General features: G+C 41.3%; 1 protein-coding gene across 4 annotated transcripts in view; it reads left to right on the top strand.

Annotated features, from left to right (window-relative positions):
- LOC311236678 (ARF GTPase-activating protein GIT2-like) overlaps positions 1-26,579 on the top strand; it is a 108,360-nt gene that overhangs the window by 20,149 nt on the left and 61,632 nt on the right. For all 4 annotated transcript variants that reach the window (XM_084324394.1, XM_084324395.1, XM_084324397.1 and 1 more), the window contains 9 exons: positions 4,122-4,252; positions 4,849-4,943; positions 5,109-5,154; positions 6,733-6,781; positions 9,975-10,047; positions 12,882-12,979; positions 18,735-18,846; positions 19,665-19,816; positions 20,372-20,524. In XM_084324394.1, coding sequence (XP_084180520.1) covers positions 4,122-4,252; positions 4,849-4,943; positions 5,109-5,154; positions 6,733-6,781; positions 9,975-10,047; positions 12,882-12,979; positions 18,735-18,846; positions 19,665-19,816; positions 20,372-20,524 — 909 coding nt within the window. The remainder of the gene's footprint in view (positions 1-4,121; positions 4,253-4,848; positions 4,944-5,108; positions 5,155-6,732; positions 6,782-9,974; positions 10,048-12,881; positions 12,980-18,734; positions 18,847-19,664; positions 19,817-20,371; positions 20,525-26,579) is intronic.

Raw genomic sequence — 26,579 nt, forward strand, 5'->3', positions numbered from 1 at the left:
ATGTCTTGATTTCTTATCAGCATTAGGTATTGATTTCTTATCAGCATTAGGTCTTGATTTCTCATCAGCATGAGGTCTTGATTTCTCATCAGCATGAGGTCTTGATTTCACATTAGCATGATGTCTTGATTTCTTATCAGCATTAGGTATTGATTTCTCAGCAGCATGAGGTCTTGATTTCTCATCAGCATTATGTCTTGATTTCACATTATCATGAGGTCTTGATTTCTTATCAGCATTAAGTCTTAATTTCTCAGCAGCATGAGGTCTTGATTTCTCATCAGCAATAGGTCTTGATTTCTCATCAGTGTGAGGTCTTGATTTCTCATTAGAGTGAGGTCTTGATTTCTTATCAGCATTAAGTCTTAATTTCTCAGCAGCATGAGGTCTTGATTTCTCATCAGCAATAGGTCTTGATTTCTCATCAGCGTGAGGTCTTGATTTCACATTATCATGAGGTCTTGATTTCTCATCAGCATTAGGTCTTGATTTCTCATCAGCGTGAGGTCTTGATTTCTCATCAGCATTGTGTCTTGATTTCTCATCAGCATGAGGTCTTGATTTCACATTAGCATGATGTTTTGATTTCTTATCAGCATTAAGTCTTGATTTCTCATCAGCATTAGGTATTGATTTCTCATCAGTGTGAGGTCTTGATTTCACATTAGCATGATGTCTTGATTTCTTATCAGCATTAAGTCTTGATTTCTCATCAGCATTAGGTCTTGATTTTTCATCAGTGTGAGCTCTTGAGTTCTCATCAGCGTGACGTCTTGATTTCTCATCAGCAATAGGTCTTGATTTTTCATCAGAGTGAGGTCTTGATTTCTCTTCAGCGTGAGGTCTTGATTTCTCATCAGCTTGAGGTCTTGATTTCTCATCAGCATTATGTCTTGATTTCTCATCAGCGTGAGGTCTTGATTTCACATTAGCATGAGGTCTTGATTTCTTATCAGCATTAAGTCTTGATTTCTCATCAGCATTAGGTCTTGATTTTTCATCAGTGTGAGCTCTTGATTTCTCATCAGCATGATGTCTTGATTTCTCATCAGCATTATGTCTTGATTTCTTATCAGCATTAGGTCTTAATTTCTCAGCAGCATGAGGTCTTGATTTCTCATCAGCTTGAGGTCTTGATTTCTCATCAGCAATAGGTCTTGATTTCTCATCAGTGTGAGGTCTTTATTTCACATTAGCATGATGTTTTGATTTCTTATCAGCATTAAGTCTTGATTTCTCATTAGCATGATGTTTTGATTTCTTATCAGCATTAGGTCTTAATTTCTCAGCAGCATGAGGTCTTGATTTCTCATCAGCTTGAGGTCTTGATTTCTCATCAGCATTGTGTCTTGATTTCTCATCAGCATGAGGTCTTGATTTCACATTAGCATGATGTTTTGATTTCTCATCAGCTTGAGGTCTTGATTTCTCATCAGCATTATGTCTTGATTTCTCATCAGCGTGAGGTCTTGATTTCACATTAGCATGAGGTCTTGATTTCTTATCAGCATTAAGTCTTGATTTCTCATCAGCATTAGGTCTTGATTTTTCATCAGTGTGAGCTCTTGATTTCTCATCAGCATGATGTCTTGATTTCTCATCAGCATTATGTCTTGATTTCTTATCAGCATTAGGTCTTAATTTCTCAGCAGCATGAGGTCTTGATTTCTCATCAGCTTGAGGTCTTGATTTCTCATTAGCATGATGTCTTGATTTCTTATCAGCATTAGGTCTTGATTTCTCATCAGCATGAGGTCTTGATTTCTCATCAGCATGAGGTCTTGATTTCACATTAGCATGATGTCTTGATTTCTTATCAGCATTAGGTATTGATTTCTCAGCAGCATGAGGTCTTGATTTCTCATCAGCATTATGTCTTGATTTCACATTATCATGAGGTCTTGATTTCTTATCAGCATTAAGTCTTAATTTCTCAGCAGCATGAGGTCTTGATTTCTCATCAGCAATAGGTCTTGATTTCTCATCAGTGTGAGGTCTTGATTTCTCATCAGAGTGAGGTCTTGATTTCTTATCAGCATTAAGTCTTAATTTCTCAGCAGCATGAGGTCTTGATTTCTCATCAGCAATAGGTCTTGATTTCTCATCAGCGTGAGGTCTTGATTTCACATTATCATGAGGTCTTGATTTCTCATCAGCATTAGGTCTTGATTTCTCATCAGCGTGAGGTCTTGATTTCTCATCAGCATTGTGTCTTGATTTCTCATCAGCATGAGGTCTTGATTTCACATTAGCATGATGTTTTGATTTCTTATCAGCATTAAGTCTTGATTTCTCATCAGCATTAGGTATTGATTTCTCATCAGTGTGAGGTCTTGATTTCACATTAGCATGATGTCTTGATTTCTTATCAGCATTAAGTCTTGATTTCTCATCAGCATTAGGTCTTGATTTTTCATCAGTGTGAGCTCTTGAGTTCTCATCAGCGTGACGTCTTGATTTCTCATCAGCAATAGGTCTTGATTTTTCATCAGAGTGAGGTCTTGATTTCTCATCAGCGTGAGGTCTTGATTTCTCATCAGCTTGAGGTCTTGATTTCTCATCAGCATTATGTCTTGATTTCTCATCAGCGTGAGGTCTTGATTTCACATTAGCATGAGGTCTTGATTTCTTATCAGCATTAAGTCTTGATTTCTCATCAGCATTATGTCTTGATTTTTCATCAGTGTGAGCTCTTGATTTCTCATCAGCATGATGTCTTGATTTCTCATCAGCATTATGTCTTGATTTCTTATCAGCATTAGGTCTTAATTTCTCAGCAGCATGAGGTCTTGATTTCTCATCAGCTTGAGGTCTTGATTTCTCATCAGCAATAGGTCTTGATTTCTCATCAGTGTGAGGTCTTTATTTCACATTAGCATGATGTTTTGATTTCTTATCAGCATTAAGTCTTGATTTCTCATTAGCATGATGTTTTGATTTCTTATCAGCATTAGGTCTTAATTTCTGAGCAGCATGAGGTCTTGATTTCTCATCAGCTTGAGGTCTTGATTTCTCATCAGCATTGTGTCTTGATTTCTCATCAGCATGAGGTCTTGATTTCACATTAGCATGATGTTTTGATTTCTCATCAGCTTGAGGTCTTGATTTCTCATCAGCATTATGTCTTGATTTCTCATCAGCGTGAGGTCTTGATTTCACATTAGCATGAGGTCTTGATTTCTTATCAGCATTAAGTCTTGATTTCTCATCAGCATTAGGTCTTGATTTTTCATCAGTGTGAGCTCTTGATTTCTCATCAGCATGATGTCTTGATTTCTCATCAGCATTATGTCTTGATTTCTTATCAGCATTAGGTCTTAATTTCTCAGCAGCATGAGGTCTTGATTTCTCATCAGCTTGAGGTCTTGATTTCTCATCAGCAATAGGTCTTGATTTCTCATCAGAGTGAGGTCTTGATTTCTCATCAGCGTGAGGTCTTGATTTCTCATCAGCTTGAGGTCTTGATTTCTCATCAGCATTAGGTCTTGATTTCTCATCAGTGTGAGGTCTTGATTTCACATTAGCATGAGGTCTTGATTTCTTATCAGCATTAAGTCTTGATTTCTCATCAGCGTGATGTCTTGATTTCTCATCAGCATTATGTCTTGATTTCTCATCAGCATTGAGTCTTGATTTCTCATCAGCGTGAGGTCTTGATTTCACATTAGCATTAGGTCTTGATTTCTCATCAGCATTGGGTCTTGATTTCACATTAGCATGAGGTCTTGATTTCTCATCAGCATGATGTCTTGATTTCTCATCAGCATTGGGTCTTGATTTCTCATCAGCGTGAGGTCTTGATTTCTCAGCATGGTTTTCCCTGGCTTTTACGGAGCCTTAGCAAAATTCCAATTTATACCATCTTCAGTTGACCCCATTCAGACAATCTGGTACTAGCCCAGGATAAAACATACTACCCACAGCTTAGGCTAGATCAGTTATTTCTATAAAACATACTGGGCACAGCCTAGGCTAGACCAGTCCTTTCTATAAAACATACTAGCCATAGCCCAGGCTAGACCATTCTTACTGTCACAATCCATGTCTGCAGGGTTAGGTATTATAATAGATTCCATTTTACATGATGATTATATTAAATATGTTTTGTCTGTGTCTCCCAGGACAAGGGAAACAGTCCATTGCACATAGCAGCTAAAGCAGGCCAGATGTCCCAGGCTGAGCTACTGGCTGTGTATGGGGCAGACCCCGGAGCTCTGGACACCACAGGAAAGACCCCCATTGACTATGCAAGGTAAAACAGTCCCTATATACACCTCCATTACAAGGTAAAACAGTCCCTATATAGACCTCCATTACAAGCTAAATCAGTCCCTATATAGACCTCCATTACAAGCTAAATCAGACCCTATATAGACCTCCATTACTAGGTAAAACAGACCCATATAGACTTCCATCTAAGGTAAAACAGTCTCTATGTAGACCTCCATCCAAGGTAAAACAGTCCCTATATAGACCTCCATCCAAGGTAAAACGGTCCCTATATAGACCCTCATCCAAGGTAAAACAGGCCCCATATAGACCTCCATATAATGTAAAACTGTCCCTAATATAAACAGTCCCTGTATAGACCCTCATCCAAGGCAAGACAGTCCCTGTATAGACCCTCATCCAAGGTAAGACAGTCCCTGTATAGACCCTCATAAAACATTCCCTGTACATTTATTTGCAGAAAAGCAATGTTACAGATTTCTCAGTTGATAAAATCCTTTGACTGTTTGTCAACTAAGTTTTAGATGTTCTTTAGAGGAGGACAAACCGAATGTTTACAGTCATATAAACTACAGACACGCTTGGTGAATCCTGATCGTTTAGTCCTGGTCCTTCCAGACAAGCAGGTCACCAGGACCTGGCAGAGCGGCTGGTGGAGATCCAGTATGAGCTGACGGACCGCCTCACCTTCTACCTCTGTGGGAGGAGGCCAGGTAAACATGGACAACACACATGGCTCCATTCCACGTCTTCCTTATCAACACCATCACCATGAGTATCTACTCGGGCTGAACGATTTATCTTATTCCGTTTAAAAAAAAGATGTACTCTTGAGTGTCGCTGAAAAAAATTTAAGTTTTTGTGTTATTCTGTTCTAGATCATAGAAACGGGCAACACTTCATTATACCACAAATGGCAGACAGGTAAGAACTGTCCAAATTCTATAAAACTCTGTTCAGAAATGGGTCTTTGAGAGACGTTTTAGTAAAACCGAGGCAAAAAAAAAACGTTCCAAAATCCATTTCCTCATCCACCGCTAAGTCTGATTAATTTCGCTCGTCAACTTTCACCTAGTTCCTATATTCGCACCCCGCCACGTGGGGTATCATTGGAAGCGTACACTTGTTGGAAGCGTACACTCGTTGGCTACAATACTGACCAATCATTTTCGCCATCAGCGGATGATTGGCAGTTCTGGAGCGTCTGGAGTCCGGGGTGGTCATCTGACGCGCGACTCGTAAAAAGACGCTCGCCTGACATATCGTCATGTAACTTGAGAACCGAGGCATGGATTTGGTCGAGTGAGGTGGCGTTCGAACGGCAACAAATAGATCTTTCGAATGGTATATTATATGTTCAGCGAAAAATGCAGCCCCAAGCCGCTAGACGCTCGCAAACGTGCCGTGACTTGCGTGCAAGTGCTCGTTAAGACGTATATGTCCCGGTGCATGCTTTGAGGTTAAATAATTGAGAATTAATGTTTATTCAGTAACCAGTATATACTGCAGGTTTTGTTCAATGTTTAAATTTAATAACTTGTCCCTGACGATGTATCAGTATGTTCGGTATTCTGCTGGCAAATATACATTAAAAGGTTTGTTCAAATGTACTGTAATTACAAAATGGATGTTTCTTCCTATGCTGCACTGTCTTAATGACGGATAAGAAATAAGTAAGTATGTTTACTATTTCTTTTATTTGTTAGTAGGGCTTTTGACAACATGGTTAGTAGGGCCCCCCCCCCCAAAAAATTTGTTAGTTGATCATGCTTGTGGTTTTGGGAGGGTGGGTAGCTTTCGTTCAACGCTCGTGGTTTTGGGAGGGTGGGTAGCTTTGGTTCAACGATTGTGGTTTTGGGAGGGTGGGTAGCTTTGGTTCAACGGTTGTGGTTTTGGGAGGGTGGGTAGCTTTGGTTCAGTGCTCATGGTTTTGTGAGGGTGGGTAGCTTTGGTTCAGTGCTCATGGTTTTGTGAGGGTGGGTAGCTTTGGTTCAGCGCTCATGGTTTTGTGAGGGTGGGTAGCTTTGGTTTCATGTCTGTCCTTCATTTTGGTCCCTGTTTTGGTTCTATTGTTGCACTAAAATGTGTAAGTTACTTCTACTTCCTCTTCTTCTACTATGATAAATGGACCAACTCCAAGCGTTGAGCTTGTACTTTATTATATGCAGTTTGGAGAAACTGGGTTAAATCGTGACCAAGAAACATTTTCTTCATCTTCTACTCTGTCAGTGGTGGTAGTGTTCTGGCCGATCGTCTGGTAATCTGAACGTTCTCTGTTCAATCCTGGCTCCTCCTGGCAGTGTATTGAAGTGTCCTTGAGCAAGGCACTGAACCCCTAACAGCTCCCCTTGTGGCAGTCCACTACTCCCAAGTGGTTGGGATGGGTCAAATACAGAGGAATAATTTCTCCTCAGGGACAATAAAGTATTATTCCTTTATTTATCTATGTGCTGAGAAATATTAACTGTAAGATAAGTAAGATCACTCTCTTGTCCATAGCAGCTTGGATCTCTCAGAATTTGCAAAAGCTGCCAAGAAGAAACTTCAGTCTGTAAGTCATTTTGCATTATATTTATTTATTAATTATATGTATTTATTAGGGATGTCCGATATTATCGGCCTACCGATATTATCGGCCGATATCTGCATTAAAATGTGATATCGGAAAATATCGGTATCGGTTTTTTACATTTCTATAACCTTTATTTACCCAGTCAAGCAAGTAAGAACAAATTCTGATTTTATTTATTGTCAAAAGTATGCATAATGTTGTGTTAATTCCACAACAAGAGATATGTAATGTTAATTACCTGAAATTATTAAATCTTTTGGGGGGGAAACCCTGCATATATCGGTATCGGTTGATATCGGTTGATATCGGTATCGGAAATTAAGAGTTGGACAATATCGGTATATCGGTATCGGTAAAAAAGCCAATATCGAGCATCCCTAGTATGTATTATATGTATTCCATATAAAAAATACATGACCTTTTTAAAAAGGTTTGATTGAAATATAAACCAAGAGAAGGAAAGTATCATTTAAGAGGGTTGTGTATTCTTAAAACATGTAAAAAGGTAAGAACTAATGTAAAAGCTAGATGTGTTTAAATTATGGAATAGCCTTAGTGACGGGTTGAAGTTGTGTACTTCTCATGGGAGATTTAAAAAAGCCTTAAAGGATAAAATAATTCAGGGGTCCAGTTTTGAGTAAAACATCAAACATTTGTTCTTTTCTTTAAAAAGAAATTATATCTTGCAGCATATTTTTTTTATCCACTTTTTCTCCTATTTTTCTGTATTTTTCTCCCATCCCAATTTAGTCGTTATGCCAATTCCCCCCTCCCCTTCCTGGTCGTTGCGCGCATGTTCCCCCCACAGGTCGGTCTAGGGACTATCTTGCAGCATATTTTAAGTTTTTCTTTCTTATATTAATATATTTCGTTTTTAAGAATTTGTAAAGGATAGGCAAAAATAAGCATGTGCTTCACCCTATTCCTTTTTTTCGGTCGTTGATTTTGGATTTTGTGTGAGCTTGCCTTGAATATGTACATTTGTGATTTTCAATTTCAATTTATCCACACGGGTGTGTTTGATTTGTCTGTAAACAAGACCGTAAATAAACTTCATTCATTCATTCATTCAATATTAAAAAAAGTTATATTTTTACTGAGACCAAGAGTTGGGGCCCCTTCACTACTTTCATGTTTATGTATCAGACTGGAACATTCGGGTACTTTGGTCTTTTTCGCCGCCGTTCCTACTTTTGGTGAAAAACACAGACACCATTCCTATTGACCGCTATTGTATTTGGCCTAAATAATAAAATAAAAAAAAGCAGAACGCTTATATTGTTTGAAAAAATGTGTAGGTGGATCAGGTTAAGGGCCCGTGTCGACAGCCAGCTTTTTATGAGTTGTCGGCTCCTTTCTGTCATTCATTTCTATGCTACTGTACAGACGCGACAGGCGCGTTCCTTTTCCCAGCGCCGCTCGTTTTAGCGTTCTCAGCGGCTAGCGTTTTTGGGCGGAGCGCTCCCAGCGCCTAAAGTTGAAAATAGTTCAAGAGAGGAGCGCCGCTCATCAAGGTAACTTTTTTCGACCGACCAATCAACATCGAGCAAGTGGCGGAGCCGCGGGAGTCGCGAAACGCTCTGGGCATGCATATTTTTGCTTTTCAAAGCGGTCCGCCTTGACACAGCCTAAGTCAGGCAGTTACTTTCCAGCACTGACTGCCATTGAGCATTCACATTATTCTAAAAACGTATGTTCGATCCATTTACAGGCAAGCTCCTTCGGTCTTCCCCTATAGTATTTCCCCATTTCCCTACCTGGACATTTAATATCACACGTATGAATCTCTGGGTGAGAGGTAATGCCTATTTCTGGGACTTGATAGTCCTTGGCATGATTTGCATCTGTTTGATTGTAGTTTGTAAGTTGCCGTCTAATCCCTGTTTACTCCCCAATTGTTTTCCCCTAAAAAGGCGTGGCCGTCACAGATCAGGATGGATGACGTGATGCTGGTCTGGTGTATATTTTGAACTACACCTGCTCACAGCCTGTTGAAGCCAGTTGAATAGTTAAATATAACAAAATAAACATGCATTTTAATCAAAGGCGTGCTAATAAAGGAAGATGACATTACATTACAAGGTGTGTCAATGGGATGAAAATGGAACAGTTCCTGTCTCCTAGGTGGGCGGGACTTTAGTACAGGCGCTATTGTTAAAGGTTCTATAGATAAAAAATGTACGTAGATTAAAGGGGAACTATTTTACTATTTCTTTCACTATTTGGGCACTTTTACACAATTCCTGTGAGTCTATGGAACACCTCTGTAATATATATATATTTTTTTATTCATCGTTTTGTATTTCTAATCAAGTCCTCAAAAACAGCATTTTTCTACCTCAAGATTTCGAGCTGTTTTGAGCCTGGGCTGCAGGTGCCACCTAAACCACTGCGGAGCGTCGTCGTCTATCTCAACATTAACATGCAGCGGTGACTATATGACATCACATATAGGCACATTTTCAAACGACTCAGTTCAGTGAGGGTGAATATTGTGAGAGGAGAATTGGAAGAATGCGCCAATATGAGAATTTTGAGACATAGATCATATTAATATAAGTTCACATAGCTAGGAAACAATGCTAAACACTCAAAAAGGCCATTTATAAGATAGTTCCCCTTTAATATATATTTTTTTTACATCCACAGAGCTTTTTGAAAGGTGTGGAATAAAAGTATTGCTTTTCCCCTAAAATAATTATTGAAATTAATGAATTTATCATTGCAAATATGTTGGCGGGTCCAAAATGAATGTTGTTGTTTACATGTTGCGTGCATGTATTCCCTCCGTAATGTCCCCACGTGGAATGCACCTGATTGGATAAGTGTCAAAATGTTCAGAACACCTTCAGCTTGACGGTCCAATATTTACCTTGATTTCTATGGTAAAGAAAAAAAATTGCCACATTCAGTCTAAACCTCTCCTTCTGTCATTGGGGTGAATGGGGCCTGTGCCTGCAATACTAGTGAAGGCAGTAAGTCCACCGGTAACTCATGTGTTGCAGGAAGTGAAAATTACTCTTGTTAGTCTCCTTTTTTAAATGTTTTCGTTTTGACTCATCTCACCCGTCGACGAGACGTTCCGTTTCCATAGCAATGGAATAGTGAATTAGGGCAGGTATTGATGTATTGATTAGGACTAGTGATTCTTCTTTGTGTTGTTTCATCTTAGCTTACTAACCATCAGTTTGAAGAACTTGCCATGGACGTTTACGACGAGGTCGACAGGAGAGAAACGGATGCAGGTGAGGTTTGTTTACATTATGACCCGACCCGCCAAGAATTACACCGAAAGATTTGTTCAAATCTGCATAGTTTCAGATAGTGCAGATATATATAAATTACAGACATCTTTATTTCCTTTTAAATGTATTTATTTATTTTACAAAAGGTGACAGAGGTGGCACCAGGGGTGTAACGACTCACTCGGCTCGTGATTCGGTTCGATACACGATTCACCATTAGATTCTCACGATATATATATATAAAAATAAAAAAGTAACAATGTCCCTAGCCGTAGAAAATACTCTTTCACCAGGCACATACATTGCTGGGACAGAGATGTGTGCTCTGGCCAGGGGGGAGAGCAGTGGGTGTGAGGCCTCTCTCTCTGCTACATCCATGTTGTGTGCTTTGTCTATAACAACAGCAATGCTGTGATTAACCCTTTCAAGCTCACATTTACTTTTAGTCATTTAGCTGACACATTTACCCAAAGTGCTGTGGTCAGCAGGAGGGGTACAACTCTGGCAGCTAAGGGTAAGTGACATTGTTAGTCAAACAGTGTCGAACTCGAGTGCTAGACTCTTGAGTGCAGAGTAGTATAGACATATTAGCATAGTGGGTAGTAATATAGGCAAGGTAGATTACTTAGTAGCAAAGTGCATGATTAGTAAAAGATCCTTAAGAACTTCTACTCATGTACAATAGAGAGCATCCTGACTGGCAACATCACCTCCTGGTTTGGGAATAGCACTGCACAAGACCGAAGCAGACTACAAAGAGTGACACGTTCAGCCGAACGCACAATTGGAGGGGGGCTCCCCACCCTCCAGAACATTTACAACAAGCGTTGCAGGGGCAAGGCTAAGAGAATCATTAAAGACTCCAGTCACCCGAACAACTGCCTCTTTGAACTGCTGCGGTCAGGCAAGCGATACCGGAGTCTCAAGGCGAGCACAGAAAGACTCAGAAGAAGCTTCTATCCCCAGGCCATCAGGCTGCTAAACGAACAATGAACACTACACAACAACAACCATCAAACGCACATAGCACACACATCCACACGCACACACTCACTTTAAACAAACACACTGTAGCACCCACTCCACACACTTTATAGCACACACCCACTTTAAACAAACACACTGTAGCACCCACTCCCCACACTTTATATTTATTGATGAAGGATTGCACTACAACTCGTACACCTTACTGTAAATTGTACCTAAATTGTACCTCATCCCATTTCTGCTTTGCACTATATAGTACTGTACATTAGTACACTGCATAGTATTGTATATTATATGGTAACTCAGTTATGTCTATTCTGCATCGAACATTGTACATATGTCTATACTGAACACTGTGACCTCATTTTCTACTTCTAAATTACATGCTATACTATGTTATTTGATACTATCTTGTCTAGCACAGTCTCTGGAGCGTAACAGTAAGAAGCATTTTGTATGAAAGTATTCTGTACTTCTGTATGACAACTATTAAAGAAACTTGAAACCGTAAGAAGGTTAGTGTTTTATTTTTTATTTATTTTAATTTCAAGATATTGATTGAATAGGTGTGTTTTTAGTCGATGTTGGAAAAGTGGGCATGTTTCAGCTGTTCTGACTGGTGGGAAGTTAATTTGACCATCGTGGAGCGAGGACAGAGAATAGCCTGCTTCAATTCAATGATCCCCCAATAGCCTGAATAGGAATGAGTGGGTGAGTGTAGGGGTCTTGAGGGTGTGTAGTTAGAGGGTGTGTAGTTACTAGAGAGATTATAGTGTAGTTAGAGGGTGTGTAGTTGGAGACTATAGTGTAGTTAGAGGGTGTGTAGTTGGAGACCCTAGTGTAGTTAGAAGGTGTGTAGTTAGATACCATAGTGTAGTTAGAGGGTGTGCACTGTGTAATTAGAGACCATAGTGTAGTTAGAGGGTGTGTACTTAGAAGGTGTGTAGTTAGGGACTATAGTATAGTTAGAGGGTGTGTAGTTAGAGACCATAGTGTAGTTAGAGGGTGTGTAGTTAGAGGGTGTGTAGTTGGATACCATAGTGTAGTTAGATGGTGTGTAGTTAGAGACCATAGTGTAGTTAGAGGGTGTGTAGTTAGAGACCATAGAGTAGTTAGAGGGTGTGTACTTAGAAGGTGTGTAGTTAAAGACCATAATGTAGTTAGAGGGTGTGTAGTTAGAGACCATAGTGTAGTTAGAGGGTGTGTAGTTAGAGACCATAGAGTAGTTAGAGGGTGTGTAGTTAGAGACCATAGTGTAGTTAGAGGGTGTGTAGTTAGAGACCATAGTGTAGTTAGAGGGTGTGTAGTTAGAGACCATAGTGTAGTTCAAGGGTGTGTAGTTAGAGGGTGTGTAGTTAGATACCATAGTGTAGTTAGAGGGTGTGTAGTTAGCTCTCACTCCAAAACAGTCCATTTCAACACTTCAGCTCTGTTGACTCCATTTAATTGACCTTCATCTGCTGTCGCCGTGTCGTTGCGTCTGATGACGTTACGTCCACACTCAGCCCCACAGGATGCTGCGTTGAAAGAGCCGAGTCACAACGTCATAGTAGAACATCGATTGTGTGCTCTCGTGTTCAAACAGTAACATTTTAGAAACAATAGAACACAGCTACTGCAAAGCCTTTTTTTTTTTATTTCCACGACGCACATCATCACATCTTTGCATCGTGATGTACCGTGTCAAAATTTATTATTACACTCCTTGTCATCACGTAGTTGAAACAATGTAAACCATGTAAAGGAATACATGACTGTTCTCCTTCATTGTATTTAATTAATTTGACCATTTCATCCTGCCTTAATGAAATTAATTGAGTTCAATGTTCTTGTGTGGTTGTTTTCAGTGTGGTTGGTAACTCAGAACCACAGCACGCTGGTAACAGACACTACAGTGGTTCCCTTCCTGCCTGTTAACCCTGAGTACTCTTCTACCAGGAACCAGGCAAGTTACTACACTCCTCTTTTCTCCTCTCCTCTCTATAAACCAGGGATGGATTCATACTAGATATTAGGACTGTAATCGACTCAGTATTTTATCAGTTGAATGTGATTTCAACTATTCGACTATTACATTCAGGAAAATCTTTATGCCGTTCCGTTTCTTCTCTTCTCTCCCTCGTGTGTGTATCTCCTTTGCCTAGCAACTCAAAGACAAACTGGTTTTATCTGCCTTTGAAAGCATGCATTGTTATTAGCACACTTCAGTCATTTCCATTATGTCAGAAAGAGTGCCTGCAGGCTAAATAAATTAGGCTACCACAGACCTTTGCTGCTGTCCTAGGTCCTGAAACAATATAATGTGATCACAGACCTCCGCTGCTGTCCAAGGTCCTGAAACAACATAGTGTGATTCCAGTCCGCTTAAAGGACCATTTCAAGGATGTTTTACTTGACTAGATCTATCCATATGCATCAAACCACGCACATGAAACAGTAGTGTAAGATAACAGTGTTTCTAGCCTTTAATAATTTCTCTCACTCATCACCTGCTGCTCCGTGACTGGTCTCCGCGTTGTGTAATTTTACTTGGATATCTCATTAGCTGTCTCACACTGTATCAACCCCTGTTAGTACATCCATAGTCAGAAGAAACGACACTGCAACATGATCTCTTTCCTGATGTTTATTTTCATAAACATAGCTTCGTACGAGATGTAACCCATTCTGTAATGTCCTTGAACCGTCTTTGAAGAAAAACTAAATTCATTATTCTCCACCGTCTCTTCTCTCATTAGTCCAATGGTTCTGAGGCCTCGTCGTAGCCAACAACCATTCCCTGTTAGTCGAAGCTAGCGATGATGTGGCACTTCCCCTCCCCCACCCAGCGAGGGTGAGGAGGGATTTCAAAGTCTCTGATCGGTGCGTCTGCTCGATTCCACGTCGTGTCTTAATCTAACTTACCCTGGAAGGAACTCGCATCTCATAACGTCTCCCTCTAGCAACGGGCCCCGCCCCCTCTTCTTGTTACTACGTGACACGCTACCATGGCAACGGCTGGTCACCTTTAACACACTAAACGTCCGTTTCTATCGATGTCAAACTCTCCCCGTAGCTCTGACCAAACCTGCCTCCACCAGTGCTTATCAGTGTTTATGTTAACAAGCTGCCGACGACCTCGGAGCCCATGGCTCTATTATAACTGGCTTCCCAGTCTAACTTGAAAACACACACCACTAAATACTGTCCTCCTCATCTGAGATCTAATAGCAGATGCTGTCACCCACCGATATATACATTATATACACATTGAAAAACATAGATTCCTTCAGTAGTAAAACATAATGCATGACAATATTAGTCTCATCACATGCTCCTCAGCATAATTTACAGCTTCCTTAGGAGAACAGACACACTTTTTGCATAACATAAGCATTAGCTACATGCAAATATAATGACTTGCATATTTGTAGGTCTACTTGTAAATTAATGGGGAACTATCTTACTATTTCTTTCACTATTTGGGCAATTTTACACAATTCCTGTGAGTCTATGGAACACATCTGTAATATATATATATATTCTTTTAATTCATTGTTTTGTATTTCTAATCAAGTACTTTCGAGCAGCATTTTCTGCATTCAAGATTCCAAGCTGTTTTTGGCTGGGCTCCGCCCATACTGGCAATGCGCTTTGAGTGACAGTCACCCACACAGCGTGATACATACAAGAGAGAGCGAGAGAGAGAATGAGCGAGAGAGAGAGAGAGAGAGAGGAGAGATTGCTCCGTGAGCACGCGTGCGCGTGTGTGAGCGGCTCGACTCGCGACTCGCGATTGTGTGTAAATGCAGGGGGAGAGATAGAGAGAGGGAGAGACAGATAGAGAGAGGGAGAGAGAGAGAGAGGAGAGATCGCTCCGTGAGCGCACGTGTGCGAGCGGCTCAACTCGCGATTGTGTGTAAATGCAGGGGGAGAGACAGAAAGCCTCAGAGAACCTCTCCGTATGAGAGCCTCTTTCTCCCTCTCTCTCTATTAGGGGCACCGTGGAACGGTACGCATTCGAACAGTGTACCGAACAATACACACATGCCCCGAACCGTGGAGGTCGTACTGAACGGTACGCATTCGGGGCATGTGTGTATTGTTCGGTTATATAACGTTACGTTAGCTACGAGCTAACTAACTTGAGCCGCGAGCTTACTAATGTTAGCCGCAAGCTAACCGTGGAAACGCTCACAGAGAAGTGACTCCACGACACCAGTTCGATTAGTGGGGAAGGGGGGTATATTGACGAGGTAAACTTTTTTTTTTACCAAATAAATGAGAAGCATGTTTAAATCAGCAATGCCTCCCCTCTTGCTGTACCAAAATCTCTCCTAGCTCTAACCGTCACTGTCAAAATAATGTGCCTGATGTCAAATGGCCTCATTCTTTCAGTTTTTGCATGACTATGTCCTTGTCTCTGATGTAATGCAAAAGAAATAATCCAATTATCTGATCGCCATTCCAAATATTGCTCGTGGAGGTCCGTCCCACATTGCCCGGCATTGCATGTGAAGGGGGGGGGGCAGCATCGCAGATGTAACGTTGTAAACGCTAGTCCTGCCGGAGTATTTAAACCCCGGCCGCACGGCTCAGATCGGCCCAGAAAAGAAACTACACCATTTCTAATAGAGTGTAATATTGCAAGTTGTTGAAAATATACATAATATATCCCCATAACACTATCAGTGCCTACCTTGTTTACCTTTTTACCCTGTTGAATGCCATCATCCACTTCAATGTTAGCGTTAAAAACGCCTAATCTATGTTTTAAATTATGGCTATGTGTCTAATCTGCCCGTCGCTTATCAATGACTTGTTTGCAGTCAACATTGTCGAAGCGGATTGTTTTTTTATCTGTTCATTTTCGTTTTATAGCATTTTGAAAAACCCTCGTTTTCAAGGAAAATATAAAGATTCCGTGATAAAAGACATTTACTGGAATATTCTAACTTTGTAATTTTTCGGCCTATTTATGAATCGCTTTCAAATAAACGCTAGATTATCGATAGTATATGTGTACGTATGCACGCTATAGAGGCGATCTGAAAAATCGATTCTCTTATTTCCTCATCAGCGATCACAGCCAAACAGCCACATCACACATAGGGCAAACGCTGAAATCTCTGTGAAAACAGGTCTGATTATCCTAAGACTGGTAAAATAGATTCCTTACCTGAGATCAGATGTTATCCGAAAAGATTATTCCAATTCCTGATCGCCATTCCAAATATCGATCACGCTTATTGATTGATTATTGGCTGCTGTAAATATATATTCTAGGCTGCTTTCCGTCTCGCGATCAGATCCCTCTTGATCAGACGTCTCGCCAGCACAATGGAGCCAGTTGGCTCCACCTCTACAGATCTACAGATCCCAGGTCAGTCTAATCGACTGACCTGCAGTTACACAGGGATAGACGATAGGGGGCGCTTTTTCCCCATCTGAGCTCCTGGAGGAGCTGCTGTACCAACGGGAGACTCGGTTGATGAAATATGAATTCAGATCGCTAATAAAAAAATAAAACTATAATTGTCGTCGTCGGCACTCAATGGGGGGGCTAATAAAACGAGATATGACGTCGCTTGAGTATTGACTAGGGGTGGGGGGGAAATCGATACGTAGTAGTATCGCGATACTTTGCGTGGCGATTAGGGCTGCAACTAATGACTATTTTGGTAGTCGACTAATCTGTCGATTATTTTTTCGATTAGTCGACTAATCAAAAAACAATTATATAAAAAAAAAATAAAAAAAAAATGAAAGTGGCTTCTCAGCTCTGGTCCAGCTGAAGACAGAGCAGAGGAACAGATTGGACATTGAGCATGACCTCAGAGTTGCTTTGAGACTCTTGTCAGGACCAAACAACATCCCCAGTTATCCCATTAGTTCCCCCAAACGTACTGTCGGTCTGTTGTCTGAAGTCTTCATCTGGCTGGACCAGAGCTGAGAAGCCATTTTCACAAAGATAGGTAGTGCAAAAAAAAAATTATAATATTTTTTATTTTTTTTAATGACTAATCGACGCAACAATTTCTCGCCGACGATTTTTCATAATCGACATCGTCGATTATGTCGACTAATCGTTGCAGCCCTAGTGGCGATACAGGGACGCCAAGTATCGATATTTAATTATTCATGAAAAAATATATATTCATTTTTTTTTTTTTTTTTTTATAAGGAAGTTGCATTGTTCATTTCAATACCTGTAATAGTACAGTAGTCCACACACACACACATTAAGTTGGAATATGACTGTAATACAAACAGTTCAGTTTGTCAGGTACATGCAACACAGATTACAGTGTTTACATTCTATTTTATCATTTTTAGACTATTTTATTATTTGTATTACTGAATGAAACTGTAAACAGCCTATTGGGATGCTAGATCCTAATGTGAAACACTGTGATTTACCATACCTTGCTATGCTCGCTCATGTCTGTATTTTTTACTGTTGTGAAGCACTTTGAACTGCAACCTCTGTATGAAAAGTGCTATACAAATAAAGTTATTATTATTATTATTATTATTACATCTGTCTGCTTGAGAAAATACCATGTTCAGCAATAAAAATGATTGAAGTGAGATGAACAGACTGAACTTTATTTTATTAGATAAAACATGTTGACAAAGTTTTACTTTGCAGTTGAAAAAAGCGAATAAATTAAATTTGATTAAAAAAATATATATATATCGCAATATTAATATCGCAATACTCAGCGTATCACGATATATTTAGTATCGTGATACTATCGTATTGTGACGCAAGTATCGCGATAGTATCGTATCGTGAGGTCTCTGGCGATTCCCACCCCTAGTATTAACCCAGTCTTTTCTTTACTGAATATTTTAGACTTAGATCATTAGTCTTGGGTCAGGAATTATTGATGACGTTCTCTCCATTTGAGAGGTCTAACATGCATGTTAGAACATTGCTGAATATCAAGTCACTTTGCTTTGATTTCATACATGTCATAAATGTCTCTTTATATTAGATGTTTACATTAGTTATTCTCTGATACAATCCCTTGTGTTTACCTTGGTATCTGTATTGGCGCATCCCTAATGTATACCAATACTGGTACTATATATTGCACCAATGGTAAAATAGGGTACCTGGGAATTCCCCCAAATACTCTAAATAAGATCCATGTATAACCTGCTAAATAAAAGCAAAGCAACCTGATTTACTGTAAATAAGGATGTTGTATCTCTTATGGAGAATATATCATCATATAGAAGGATGTTGATCTCTAATGGAGAGTAGATCATTTAGAAGGATGTTGGATCTCTAATGGAGAGTAGATCATTTAGAAGGATGTTGGATCTCTAATGGAGAGTAGATCATCCAAACGTATGGGCCTTTTTCTAACTTGGCAACATAAACATTCTAAACTTGCCCGCTTCCTATTGTAGTGTTAGCTAATGCAGAAATTCTTCTGAAAAGCTCTATAGTGTAAATACATATGGTTCAGTAAAAGTGTTTCCCATACTCCATAATCAGCCAGTACTTCAAAAAGTATTATTCAGTAAATGTTCAGTAGAAGTATTGTTTAGGGAAAGTATCATCTGGGTGGTATTGGTACCTCCCTGCTCTGAATATGCTGTACTTACATTCACTGTGTGTTGCACCTCTGATTAGTAGTTGAAAATGAAATCTAAACACGGTTTCTGTATTTACCCTGTTTTGTCTCTGGCACATGTCGTTTTCTCAGGGACGACAGAAGCTGGCGAGGTTCAACGCTCATGAATTTGCAACGCTGGTCATTGATATTCTGACTGATGCCAAACGCAGACAGCGGGGGAACTCCTGTGAAAGTCCCAGAGGTGAAATGGATTTAGATATGGGTTGTTATTTGAAACTGTGCTGAGGTGTTTTCAACCACAGGTGTTTTGGTTTTAAACTTTTAGGCACCTCACCAAAAACAATGTGGATGTGTTTTGCACATAATCTCACACACATCCAGAAGCTCGAAACTGTTGCACACATTAATTTAATTTGACAATTATTGAGAGTAAACAAATATGAATTTGAATATGGCCACCAGTGATGTCACCGGGGACATTGAATCCTTGTGTTGAAGAAACTATGTTTGTAAAAGAAATCTGTCCGTTTGTTATTATGATGTTTTGACTATTTTGGTTCTTGAAGTGGCAATTTTATAGCAAAGTTTTAACATTGAAATGAATGGACACTTCCACTTTGCATCAAACTCTACCATAATGGCTTGAAATGTCTTTACATAACATATGCCATTTGCTTTAATTTAATTTTTTAAATGCCTTACAGTGCCATGAGCATGGACATGTCTTTAGTAGGCAGGGTTAGTGCCATGCTCTACACAGGAGAATCTGTGATGATGTGTGGGTTGGAGTTGAGTTGACCCTTTGACCCTGCCCTCTCTCTCCAGAGGATGTAACTTAGTTGAACTTTGACCCCTCCTCTCTCTCTCTCTCTCTCTCTCTCTCTCTCTCTCTCTCTCTCTCTCTCTCTCTCTCTCTCTCTCTCTCTCTCTTCTCTCTCTCTTTCTCTCTCTCTCTCTCTCTCTCTCTCTCTCTCTCTCTCTCTCTCTCTTTCTCTCTCTTTCTCTTTCTCTTTCTCTTTCTCTTTTTCTTTCTTTCTTTCTTTCTCCTCCTCCCTCCAGAGGATGTAGAGTTGATCCTGAAAGGGATAGGCAGTCGCCATGGCAGCGAGAGCCAGGACTATGACCAGCCAGACTATGACAGCGTGGCGTCTGATGAAGACCCAGAGAGGGACACGACCTCGGGGGACAACGGCAACAATGGACGGACCAAGGTAACCGTCTGTTGATCAGTAGGACAAGAAGTTCGTCTACACGTGGAATAAGAATGTTGATTTAAGTTTGCAACTTTTGTGTTGAATGCATTAAAAGATGACACGAAGATTCTTTGCTGAGAGAGGGTCAAAGGGTCAGAGTTCAACTACATTCGGTTAAACTACGAGAGAGTTTTTTTAAAGAAAAGTTTTAAATGTAAAAAGTGATGCTCAGGTAAATGTTGAGGGGTAATGTAAAATATGTGTACTGACTAGTAAAGTATTTAGAAGTATTTAGAATCGTATGGTCCTTTAAAGCAGAGCCCTGGGCTGTGATCCTGGTCCCATCTAGAGGACACCCTCTGCATATTTGCCAATAATTGTGGGATACATATCAGTCATTCACAATAACTTATTCCATTCCTTACCTTGCTACCCATACTATGGTAAAATCTGTATACTACCATATGAATGATTAAAAATACCTGGAGGATCAAGGAAATCACATAACTTGTCCACTCTGTACATTTACAGTCCTTTTAAATTAATTCCCATGATGCACCTCTCCTGCTGCAGAGCTCCGAGTCTTCTGACCTCTCCGACGGACCAATCACAGTGCAGGAGTTTATGGAGGTGAAGAGCGCCCTCTCTGCCTCGGAGGCCAAAATACAACAGCTGCTCAAAGTCAACTGTCACCTGAGTGAGGAGCTGCATATGATGCAGACCAAGGTTGGTCCATCTACTGTACTGATCGTATTATTATCTAGTAGGTGCTACAACATGGTAGCAAAAAGCCTGCACTGTAGCCTGCGCATTCACAGAGAGCGTGCTTCAAAACCCTGTGGGGAGAGAGCGGCATCACCAGCATCTCACCAGGCAGCTCAACCAAGGAAACTATAAAAGAAGGAAGGGTTATTAATTATGACATCGGAATACCAACCTTCTATGCTCTGCTTGGTGACAGACTTTGGTGCCAGTTCTATTGAAGCCTATATTAAAATTCTAAATATACAAGCTATCTGAGGGAATGTACATCAACCTATATTATGAAACGTTAGCTAGTTAACAAAGCAACAAATTGCTATGTTAGGTGATGGTGATGCGTGAATATTAAAGGCAACCAACTTGTGTTCGGCCATTCAACTCAATGTCGGCCAAACTGAAAGTGAATGAATGAAAGATCTTTTATTTTCGAACAAGTATAAAAACAAAAATATATCTGTTCATTTGACATATAATTTTATATATATATACAAAAGATAATAATTTATTTTTTAAAGACCACAAAAAGAGAAACAGATAAACAAACTGAAAGTTTCCACACTTGTGTGTTCACATGCTACACAGTGATTTAATCTTTCAAAATGTTCAGTTGCTATTGCATGCACTCATCTGTGTTTCTCTACACACTTGAGTGCATGCTTACCAACTGTTAGTCTGCAACACTACTATCACCGACATCTAAGAAGGGAGATCCCCCCTTGAATGGCCCTTTTAAGGTTTCTCTCCTCCACACTGCCTGGGAGCATTTTTCCCTATTGTTAGGTTTTAGTGAGTTTTTCCTTACCTTCGCGTGGGGTATGTCTGGGAGTGCTTGCATTCTTTCATTTGCATTCTTTCATTTATTTGCATTTATTTTAAATTTGTTGGACCTTATGGTGTTCTTGTTCTGTTCTTGACTTATTGTTATGTTTTCTTCTTGACTTGTTTAAAGAAGACATGTACGGCCCATGGGGACATTAACGTGTGTTGTCGGGCCTTATAAATAAATTTGATTTGATTTGATTTATGACCCTTCCTCCTTTTATAGTTTCCTTGAGTTCAACGAGGAAATTAATGGAGCACAGAATGAAAGAAAAATTCAATCTTATATTGATTTAATAACAGGCTTGATTCAAGTGTCGTTTTCTGGAAGAAGACATGCTTATAAACTAGAGCAGATATAACTTAAGATTCTGTGTTTGGTCCTTTTCCTGTAGCCATTGATTTTGTGAGCTTACTCTCTGGAAAGTGTGCAGGCAAAGGGCTACATGGTTGGAGTACACAGGCTACATCAGATGGAAGGTGTAGACAGGGCTACATGGTTGGAGTACACAGGCTACATCAGATGGAAGGTGTAGACAGGGCTACATGGTTGGAGTACACAGGCTACATCAGATGGAAGGTGTAGACAGGGCTACATGGTTGGAGTACACAGGCTACATCAGATGGAAGGTGTAGACAGGGCTACATGGTTGGAGTACACAGGCTACATCAGATGGAAGGTGTAGACAGGGCTACATCAGACTAGCTCTGGTAAATTTGTCAAAGTCATGCTTACCAGTGTTGTGTAGGGTGGAGTGAGAGTAGCATTGGTGATATTGGTTGCACTATTTTGTAGGGGTGGGACGATACATCGATCCAGATCGATACATCGATGTAATTATCAACAATCGAATCGGATCGATGCGATGTAATAAGATCGATTCATATCGATACTCTTATTTTGAAAATCCTGTGGCGAGTCTCATATCTGCCCAAGAACAACAGCAGTAGCTCCGTGTGTGTAGATGTTACAGCATAGCATTCTCCCTTTCTGTGTGTGTGTGTGTGTGCGCGCGTCTTTGGAAAGACAAGATGAGGTCAGAGGAGTTTGATGTTTAAATGTTATTTAAACATAAACAATATAATACATAATAAATGTAGGCCTATACATGATCATGCAACATCAACAAATTGTTGTAGGAACGGTTTGGGAGAGGGAGGTTGTGAGTTTTGAGTTCCAAAAAATTTAGCTTAAAGTTTAAAGCTCAATATATAAAAACGTGGCACTTTACAGTGAACAGGAGGTCTATTTGTATTAAAAACAATAGATTGATTTTCCTTTAAATGTCTGGAAGAGCTCAAAAATACAAATGTCAAATGATATTTTCATTACCTTTTTTTTGTTGATCTAAATGTTACCGATTGTGTTAAATGGGCATATGATATCATCTCATATCGATCGCAGGCACCTGAATCTAATCGTATCGTATTGTATCGTGAGAGACTTTGTGATATCGGCAAATATCGTATCGTTGTCCAAAGAATCGATATCATATCGTATCATGATGAAACTGGTGATTCCCACCCCTACTATTTTGTAATTTTGAGTCAGGAACTGCACATTGAGAGTAACTGCAAAATGTATCAAGCAGTAAAACAAGCCCCAACTTCCCTTTGGTGGAAGTTCACAAAATCAATGGACACTGAAAACGATCAGAAATGTAAGTTATACCTGCTCTAGGTTAGAAGCTTTTCATCTTCTAGAAAGTGATGCTCTACCTATTTGTAACTGAGGGGTACAATTCCCTGACTGTATTGATAAGTATGGTATTATTAAACCACTACCGCTTGTACTTTAACCTCTGGCCATCCAGTACATGATATAGATATGATGAACACTTTCCCACCTGATGAAACGAAGTCCACACAAATGTATAAATCGAATATTTTATATAGCAAAGGGTATATACAACGTTCACTTAATGACATTTATGATTTGAAATGCACTTGTATGGCAAATGAGTATTCGTAGGTAAATCAACATTGAATGTCCAATCTCTGGTTACGCAGGGAGTAAGTATACAACCTGGTTTGTTAGGGAACTATAGCGATGGTACTTAAATGATTATAGCTGGATACACTAAGGGGGGGGGGGGGGTCCCGCTGGTTGTAAGACAGTAGGGGGGGGTTAGAAGAGCCGCTGGCGGTATCCCATCTGGCCGACGATTTCTTGGGAGAATTCAGAGTCCTGAACACGATGCCCACAGAACCTCGGTCCGCAGATGAATACAGCTGGACCCTCTGGTGGACGGTAGCTGCCGGTCCACAGATGAAGAGACGTGAGGCGACCTCACTCGGGGTAGAGCGCCGTCTCACCTGGACTCCTCTCCGGGGGGTAGTTCCAACACTCAGCAGTGTTGGCCGTTATCCATGGAATAATCAAAGCACCCAAAGCATGTAGATAATCCAAGCCGTGGAAGGCTCGCCGTCGTCCGGGTAAAGTAATCCAATGTACAGGTCCACTCGTCCTGGCCCGGAGCTCCTCGGATGCAAGCACCACACGTGGTCTGCCCAGCCTGGTTAAGACTCCAGATAACGTCAGGAACGATGGGGGTACTGCTCACTTTATAACTCTAACCGAACGATGCACCATACATAATAGACTATTATTAGCTTAATAGAAATACGTCCAACTCGACGGTATAGTGCCAAACTATGACAATTCAACTATTAATCCACACGATATCTCAATGCCTATTCTGAGGCCAAGTAGGCCTTACTGCACCACACGTGCGTCGTGGGTGAGGCTTCGCGTCTGTTACTTAGTTGGAGGGTAAAGAACTAATGGACTAAAAAGAAAGTTCTACTTTACTTGCGCCATATATATATGCGCTGTGAACAAATAGTACCATTCGTATTTCGCCAGACGTATTCCTACGCGGAACCGGGCTTGCCACGACATGTTGGGCGGCACGATTGAACTTGAACCAAGGGGCATGGCTGCTGGCGCCAGGTTCTCGTCCAATGGTAGAATGAAACTATTATGGGCTGTTAGTAGACTAAAGGGATATTCAGTGCATATTGTACAAGGAATATACAGGGGATATCAAACGATATACAAATACTATTAAATATATATCCATAAATAAATATATATATTCGGTTTAATCTGATCCTTCACAACAGCCGCCCCCTAATTAGTCCCACCTAATTAGCTAAGCAGAGACAGATTAACCGCACTGTCTACCACTCAAGGTCCGCTGTAAGGGTCAGTCAACTCACAAAGTCATGGGGTCATGGTCATCATCGATAGTGTCTGGGAGTCTGGGCAGTTCTATTAGCCTCGCCACGGGTCGTGTGTAAGTTCGCCCTTGGACGAGCACTTCAGCTGCTCGGACCTTGCCATCGGCACCGGTGATCACTTTGCTTACGCGGCCAGCCGGCCACATAGCTCTGGGTAGTGACTGGTCGATAATCATGACGACTGTTCCTTCTGTCAAATTGTCTCTCTCTTTTACCCACTTCTGGCGGGTCTGTAGAGACGGTAGGTAGTGGAGTAGGAAGCTGCTCCAAAACTTGTCAGCTAGTACCTGACTGTACCTCCACATTCTTCGGCCGTTCGCTTCTTCAGGCCTGTACATTGTCTGGGGTAGCGCGGGGTCCAGCCGCCCCATTAAGAGTGTGTTGGGGGTGACTGGGTCGACATCTGCTACATCACTTGAGACGTAACCGAGGGGTTTCGAGTTCAATACTCCCTCGATCTCCGTGAGGACTGTCATTAGGACTTCTTCCGCCACAGTCTGGGCCCCAAGCACGGCGTACAGCGCTGTCTTTATAGAACGTACTTCTCGTTCCCAGGTTCCACCGAAGTGGGGTGCGTTCGGGGGATTAAACTGGAAGTCAATCTGGGATGGAGCGAGGTGGGTCTTAAGTTCTGGGCCCATAGCTTGGAAGCTCTCTCTCAGCTCTCTTTCTCCGCCTTTGAAGTTTGTCCCGTGATCAGACAACAATGTAGACGGTTTTCCTTTCCGTGATGTGAATCTTCGGAAGGCCATAAGGAATGAGTCTGTGCTCATGGTCGGAAGGAGCTCGATATGTATCGCTCTGGTGGTCATGCATTTGAATACAATACCCCACCGCTTCTCGGTTCCTCTTCCTCTCTTTATATACAACGGGCCAAAACAGTCCATGCCTGTGGAGTGGAATGGCTTGTCGCCGAGTCGGAGGCGACAGGGGGGTAGGTCAGCCATCCGTGGTATGCTGGGCTGCGCGCGCCACTTTCGGCAGTCTAGACAGGTTCGCTGGAAGCGTCGCACCGCTTCTCTTCCTTGAAGTATCCAATAGCGACGTCTGATCTCCGCGAAGACTCTCTCTGCTCCTGCGTGGTGTACATCCTCGTCGTATTTCTTTATGATCAGCTCTGTGACCTTGTGTCGGCTGTTCAAGACTATCGGGTACTTAATGTCATCCGGTAGATCGGGGGCTCTCCGCAGGCGACCACCCACTCTGATGAGATTATGGGCGTCACTCTCGGGTGCCAGGTGGAGCAGTCTGCTGTCTGATGGGACGGGCTTTCCTCCCTGTAGACAGTCTAGCTCATCGGGGAACGAGTCTCTCTGGGCTCGTTGTAGTAGAAGAAGTTCTGCTTCTTCGTAGTCAGCTGCTGAAATGTCAGTGGTGGACTGAATCTCTGGGTGGTGCCACAGGAATGTCTTTTGCTGCGCACGCTCTAGGGTAATGCAGTCATCTATGTTGGGGTCTGTGGAGGCGACTGTGCTCAGTCCACAGAACATAGGTTTCTTGTTCTCAGCCTCCTCTTTACTTGCTTCCCGTGGGGTGGGCGTAGGCCACTCTTCTTCCGGGAGCTTGAGGAATTCTGGTCCGTCACTGTAGATGTTTCGACGGGTGAGGTCATCCAGGGACATTCCCCGGGTGATGACGTCAGCTGGGTTGTGTTTGGTGTCCACATACCGCCAGCTCGCTGCTTCTGTTAACTCTTGAATCTCGGTGACTCTGACTCCCACGAAGACTTTGTATCTGCATGAATCAGACTTGATCCATGTGAGTACTGTCGTGGAATCTGACCACAAGATTGTTCTGTGCACCGGAATGGTGAGTTCACGTTGGATTAACGTGGCTAGATGCGCTCCTGCTAGGGCTGCGCAGAGCTCTAGACGCGGGATAGATTGTTGCTTTTGTGGGGCTATTCTTGAGCGAGCCAGGATGAAAGCGGTGTGTATCTCGCCTCCCTTCTCTTGGG

This window comes from Notolepis coatsorum (assembly GCF_963971535.1).
Source record: "Notolepis coatsorum genome assembly, chromosome: 11".
Classification (NCBI taxonomy): Eukaryota; Metazoa; Chordata; class Actinopteri; order Aulopiformes; family Paralepididae; genus Notolepis; species Notolepis coatsorum.